General features: G+C 25.7%; 2 protein-coding genes across 3 annotated transcripts; one reads left to right on the plus strand and one right to left on the minus strand.

Moving 5' to 3' along the window:
- Positions 1-599: 599 nt before the first annotated feature.
- On the minus strand, positions 600-2329 carry LOC122523694 (charged multivesicular body protein 1b). Of its 2 annotated transcripts, none has more exons than XM_043645609.1 (4): positions 2095-2329; positions 1735-1835; positions 923-1388; positions 600-837 (listed from the first exon to the last, which is right to left on the minus strand). In XM_043645609.1, the coding sequence occupies exons 2-4, from the start codon at positions 1754-1756 to the stop codon at positions 723-725; spliced, it is 603 nt and encodes a 200-aa protein (XP_043501544.1). In that variant the 5' UTR covers positions 1757-1835; positions 2095-2329; the 3' UTR covers positions 600-722. The 2 variants fall into 2 exon arrangements, with proteins under 2 accessions (XP_043501544.1, XP_043501545.1); XM_043645610.1 differs by lacking the exon at positions 2095-2329 and adding an exon at positions 2050-2077.
- Positions 2330-2453: 124 nt separating this feature from the next.
- Positions 2454-6895, plus strand: LOC122523691 (fatty-acid amide hydrolase 2-like). The gene is made up of 9 exons (XM_043645607.1): positions 2454-2985; positions 3079-3284; positions 3748-3974; positions 4070-4399; positions 4739-5034; positions 5133-5228; positions 5308-5466; positions 5569-5751; positions 5842-6895. The coding sequence occupies exons 1-9, from the start codon at positions 2956-2958 to the stop codon at positions 5932-5934; spliced, it is 1620 nt and encodes a 539-aa protein (XP_043501542.1). The 5' UTR covers positions 2454-2955; the 3' UTR covers positions 5935-6895.
- Positions 6896-7108: the final 213 nt, after the last annotated feature.

The following is a 7108-nucleotide window of genomic DNA, read 5'->3' on the forward strand; positions in this document are numbered from 1 at the left end:
ACTTTTGTGCTTTAACAAATACTCTTTAAGCATGTGTTAATTAAATTGGCTGTTAATATAGATACACAGTTAATAAGAATACAAAAGTATATATTATTTTATTTTTTAAATATCTATGTATCTATTAGTAATGCAGTATTACAACATTAAAAGCATATTTAGTTATTCTTATGTATTGGAAAGTTTGAATAGTACGCATAGTCATCTGATATAAATCTAGCTAGTTTTATATTGTGAATGCTATTATATTGCAAAAAGGCACGCCATATTTAGGTTCTTTTCGTTGGTTTTTTTGATAATTTTACAAACATACCAAATGGTTAAATATTCAATGCAAAAATTCTATCGAACAATTTTCTGGTTTTTAAAGTATAAATGTATTTTAAGTTCAAATGAAATTGACTCAAAATTATATGTGCAAGAAAAAAATTACTTTATGTAATAAAAATATGTTACAAATATAAAAATATATATAACATAGAAACGATTAAATTATAATAGATAATAATAGCTGTTAGTTACACCGACGTTTTAACTCGTGTATGTATATCGGAGATGCGATTAGTATTATTTTAAATATCTACATATATCTGACAATGTAACTAACATTTGATTTTAATACCATTAAAATACAGAATATTAAGACCGAATTTATCAGTAATATCTGTTTCATTGTAATTGCATAGATATATAACATTTTTATTACACAAAGAAGGTATATATTATTCTCTTAAGCGTGCTAACCGTTGTGTAAGCTCATCTTGTTCTTGAGTTACAGATACATTACTTGAAATACTTCCTTCTTGTCCCGGTGGAAGTTCCATATTTAATTCAAGTCTAAATGATAAATAAATATTAATTAAATAGAAAGAAAAATTAAAAAAAAATAAATAAAATTGACAAACAATAAAACAAAACATACCCAGCTTCATCAGCAACTTGTTGCATTAATGAATCAACATCATTCTGTGGAACATTAGTTGTTGTTGTTTGGGACATAGCATTTTCCATGTAAGAACTTTGAACATCCAAGTCTTCAAATTGACTTTCGAACTTGTCCATAAGACCAGATATTTTTTCTAAATTCATCGACTTCATAGCGGCATCCATTGCTTTGACCACACCAGCCATAGATTGCGTTACTTTTCTAGTTGTTAATGCTGTTTGTACTCTACTTGCAACTGCATCGACTCTAGCACTCATACGCAGATAATTGAGAGCTTGATTTTTTTGCCTAATCGCATTCTCTGCGTGTATTCTTGCACCTTCCATATTTCCCTTTTGGATTGCTTTCTTCACCTTGGCTTTCTCTATTTTCTCTTCTTTCTCGCATTTTTTCGAATTTCTTTCTAATTCTTTTACAGCGAACTTCAAATTGAATAAATTCTCTATGTACCATTATGTAAGGAATTATTAATTAAATATAGAAAAGAAAATATTTAATATATATAAATTAAAATAATCAAATTTACAATAATAGAACAATGTTAATAGTAAACAAATATTTTATTAAACTACATTCAATTAAATTAACAAGTTTATTTACACAGAAGTAAAAGAATTTTCTATTCTAATTTTTTGATTATTTCAATAACAGTTGACTGTCAGATAATTCAAACACATAAATCAAACATTAAATATATTTATCAATATAAAATATAAATAATATCTATTAATTTATAACGATGAAATAAAAATATGATAAGAAATGATAAATAATAATAAAAAGGATACTCTCCATCTGAGAGACGGACATGGCTGACTGTTCGATCCCCGTTGTGACGGCTAATTTGCAACCTCTCAAGTTAAGAATTTATCTCTTAATTAATTTAACGCTAGAATGACACGTAATATATATTAATAACATAAAATAACAATATAATTTTCTAACAATAAGATAAACAAGAAGTTTGATTATAGTGTGATAATACAAAACTGTCAAAATCACACGTCATTAAATGTTTCATTAAAATCATGCATAGATACGAATCCTAAAAATGAGTTATGTATATATATATATATATATATATATATATGTATAATAATAACCAATGACATATATTAAAAGTTAGTCCTATGTTAAATATTACTCACCACTATAATTTTTCACTCATGTCATAATCTATAAAATACCCTATATACCAAAGATACATCGTACATAAGATACACATACTACTAGTAACTTCAGCACATAAAAATTATAACTAATAAATAGTAGTTGTATAATCTCACAGATTTCATGTAAATTCTTTAAACTACTATGGATTGTAATATAATAGTACAAGTTTATTTTTGTCCAATTAACTAAAAATCATTACAAGACATTACATACAGGATATCAGTTTCTATTGGTTGACATAGAAAAAATTTGTTTTTTGAATCTATTTGAATTAAATTAATGATACCTTAGAAATATTGATTCAAAATAGATGATAAATATAACATTTAAATAAATAAGTAACGATGGAAGAGAAGGTAACATAAATAAGAATAAATATTTATAGTCATATACATGTACATAAATTTCTATGAATTTATATAGTTCAAGGTTTAGATTTGTGATTACCTATCGATGGTAAGTTAGAAACAACTTTCTATATAGATATACTATATATACTAAACATAAACAGTTATTACTGCGAAATAGTTTTTCATACGAACAAAAGAAATTTAATTAGAATCAGTTAATGTCGGTTGATAGTTCAAGAGAAGTAAGAAATCCCATTCCATTTGAATATCATTACACATCTGTGTAACTTTTCTACATTTATTTGCTGATTCATTAGCAAATTTTAATTACATTCTAATAAAACGTATTTATCAGATCTGATATATAAATACTGTTAAGAGTTTGTATAAATTTATTTGATTCTCTGTATTATCGTTGTAATATTATTTTAACAATCTTTAAGTATTTTTCTAGTTAATTACATTGTACTTGTTGATTGAATTATCATGTGTACTACAAAAATCTACTCCTCTAAGGTATTTACTTTTATTATTTATTCTGCAATAGGGTAATTAATTTAATATCTTTTAATTAATGTATTAACTTTTATTTGTTCGTTTTTTTTTCAGAAACATGTGGAACCTTCGTTAATGAATGCAATTAAACATTTCATTCTAAATTTGATAACATGCGTTTTTATTCAATTCCACAGTATATTCGATTATATAATAACTATTATATTTGATTTTTATTACGAGAAAAAAGTAACTAAAGTACCACCTGTTAAGAATCCTCTGCTGCTGGAAAGTGCAACTAAATTAGCGGAGAAGATTAGGTAAATTTTCATTATTCTTTTATTTTATTTTCATTTCAATTTTCTTTAAATTCTACGTGTAATTTATTCCAAAATTATATACAGCAAGTCATTGGAGTATTCATACATACACCTCCATTGTAAACTGTAGATAATTGGTATTTGTTCATAACGCAAAGTTTCAAAATTTTTCTACATGAAAAACTAAGATCAAGAACTTTTCAAACGATTAGGCAACTTGCGAAACTAATTTTCTTATCATTTATGTCAAATTATACTTCTCTTACAACAAACTACTCTTTTGCAATCAAATTAATATTAATAGGGCAGAAGACTATTGAAATATCGCATTACGAACAAATATTAATTGTTTCAAATTGACGACTGGGGTACAAATACTTTTGCTACTTGGTGTACACATATTTTGTTTTTTATTAATAAATTTTTATATTTCATCTAATAATTGCTTTTTCTGTTCAATTAGAACAAAAGAGGTTAAAGCTGAAGAAGTCGTACAAAGTTTTATCGACAGATGTAAAGAAGTTGACAAAATCATCCATGCAATAGTAGAAGACAGATTTAAAGAAGCAATAGAAGATGCTAAACAAGTTGATTTTGAATTAGAGTCTTATAAAGATACTGATGATTTGAAAGAAACTAAACCATTTTTAGGTGTTCCATTTACAACTAAAGAAAGCAATGAAGCGGAAGGTAAGTAGATTAAAAATATATTAAGACTTTAATTATATATTACCCAGTTATCTACGAATCTTTATTTATATATATATATTTATTTTTCTTGATAGGTTTATTGCATACTATGGGAATGGTTAGTCGTAAAAATCATCGTTCACAATCAGATGCAACAGTGGTTTCTTATATGAAAAAAGCTGGTGGTATACTTATTGCTAAAACAAACATTCCAGAACTTAATTTGTGGGTTGAATCGAGAAACAACGTATATGGTCAGACATGTAATCCTTACAATACAACTAGAACAGTTGGTGGAAGTAGTGGTGGTGAAGCTGCTATTATCGCTGCGTGTGGTTCAGCGATATCAATTGGAAGTGATATTGGCGGATCTACTAGAATGCCATCATTTTACAATGGAGTATTTGGAATGAAACCTAGTGAAGGTAAAAACTAATTGTATTTACTAATATACTTAAAACTTTTTTTTATACAGTAAATGCATTCCTCAAAATATTGATTTAATTCAAAGAACCGCATAATATTACACATAGGTATATATTCACTTAATACCACGTGATTTATGTTTCCTGATAAAAATGTTCTGTCAAATGCACTATAATTAAGCAAATAGGTACGAGAAAAATAATTTTGAAATTATATGTTAGAGGGAATAAACTATATTAAAAAAATGAAACAGTTTTTCTCTTGGACCATATTATTTCAAAATCGTTTAAAAAAAGGATTAGTTATATAATACATATTTTAATATTGTTTATTGGTAGGGGTGACATCTTTGAAAGGAATTGGATTAAGAACTGAATATTATCCTGAATCAATGGCAGCGGCAGGTCCAATCTGTAAACTTGCTGAAGACTTAACACCAATGTTAAAAGTTTTGGTAGGTGATAAAATATCGATGTTAAAACTAGATGAACCAGTGGATGTAACAAATTTGAGAATATTTTATCAAAAAAGTTCTGGTGATATTAGAACAAGTAAAGTGTGCTCTTCGATGCGTTCTGCATTTAAAAGGACAATAGAATATTTTGAAGAAATAACTAAGACTCCTGCGACTAAGGTATTTATTTGCTTTAGTAAATTATTTTATGAAATAACGATAAACCTGTATCTATTTAAAGTTTTATAAATATAAGTACTTTTTGTATCCTACCGTAGATCAAAATACCTGGATCAGAATATAGTTTTAAATTATGGAGATATTGGATGACTCAAGAAAAAGCTGACTTTAAGAGAGATATAACCAATGGAAAGGTAATGATACATATATATAGTTTGTGAAAATAATGAATATTTTTAATATCATATCATTTATAAAATTGATTTTTCACAGTACCGTGCAGATGCAGTAGAAGAAATTAAAAAATTTATATTGTATAAATCCGATATAACATTTGCCGCATTACTTAAATTAATAGATGAAGATTTACTTCCAAAAGAAAATGCTGAATGGGCTAAAAATCTTACTTCCGAAATGAAACAATATTTATTGGTATGTAATATATCATTTTTATTAGAATATAGATATACAATTCTTATATCTAATTGTCACGATTATAACGAATATTCTTTGTCTTATTTTTTTTTTTAATAGAATGTTTTAGGAAACAACGGAGTTTTACTTTATCCCTCTGCACCATTTCCTGCCGTTCATCATTATTCTTCATTTTTGAGACCATATAATTTTACTTATTGGGCTCTGTTCAATGTTCTTAAATTTCCAGTATGCCAAGTTCCACTTGGATTAGACTACGATGGTTTGCCTTTGGGTATTCAGGTATGTTAAAGTTGTTCAAAAGTATTGACTTTTAAAAAAGTAACAATTAATATAAATTTATTTAACAAATTATTTAATTATATGGTTTAGGTAATCGCAGCTCCATACAGAGATCATTTATGTATCGCTGTAGCAAAAGAATTAGAAACTGCATTCGGTGGTTGGGTGCAACCACCTCATTAATTGTTTACGTTCATTTTTTATTATCTTTTTTCTTTTTTGGATAAATATTTGCAATTGTTATTTGGTTTAATTTTCTTTATGTAGATCTTTTTTATGGATATTATTTAATATATACGGAGAAATGTTATTTATTAGTTTTCAAGCTAATGTTTTATTTATTTATAATTTAGTTGTGTAGTTATTGCAGTCTTTATGTTTTTCATTTTTATATATCATAATATACTAGAAATACGAACTACTATGAATAAGAGCAAGTTTAATAATGCGCGCACAATTCAATAATATTATTAAAATATTTTCCTTAAAAATTATTATTAAATTTATATTTTATTACAAATTTTTACGTTATTAAATTAAGAAACTTAATAACGGAAGTTATTTGTAATTTAATAAGAAGATTTAATAATATAATATCGACGATATTGAATTTATGACAAATATAAAACAGATATAGAAATATATGCGGAGATTATAAAATATGTAATAAAATTTTAACTACTTGTATATCGCGTATTTATATAGTTACAAATTAAACTTAAAAAAAAAGAAAAACATTTCTTAAAACATATTATTTAACATGAGAATAAATTACAAGAATATTTATATACACATGTATAAATAAAAGTAATCATAACTCATGAAATATGATTTAAATTCTAAGCGCTTTTTTAAGTTCAATCGCTCACCGTTAGAGCGCGTGACGATTGGAAAAGTGCGGGCGCATTTAAAACAAGCGTAAAAAGTTAAAGATATTTCTGATGTAAAGATGCGTTCAAATATGCACAAAATAAAAAGAACAAAAAAAAACATGAAAAATGTAAATTCAAACGAAGTAAACATGTTACATTAATACTAACAAGATAGCCTCAGAATGGCTGTATATGCATTGGTAATTATGACAGATTAAAGTTAAAAAAGTTGAATTCATGATGTATATTATAAAATAAATTAGAAAAATAAATTTGTATTATAAAAATTATTAGCACGTATATATACACATACATATAATCATATACATGGGTGATTTGAAAAGTCTTGAGCCTCTTACCATAGAAACAATTTTATTTCGATGAAACTAATTTTTATTAAAAAAAAGAAATAAAAGATTTGTTTGTAGAGGCTTTAAAAATTTGTCGACCAACCCACTACAATCAAATATATTATATATAAATAC

The sequence above is a fragment of the Polistes fuscatus genome, unplaced genomic scaffold, assembly GCF_010416935.1.
Source record: "Polistes fuscatus isolate 324 unplaced genomic scaffold, CU_Pfus_HIC Scaffold6, whole genome shotgun sequence".
Lineage (NCBI taxonomy): Eukaryota > Metazoa > Arthropoda > Insecta > Hymenoptera > Vespidae > Polistes > Polistes fuscatus.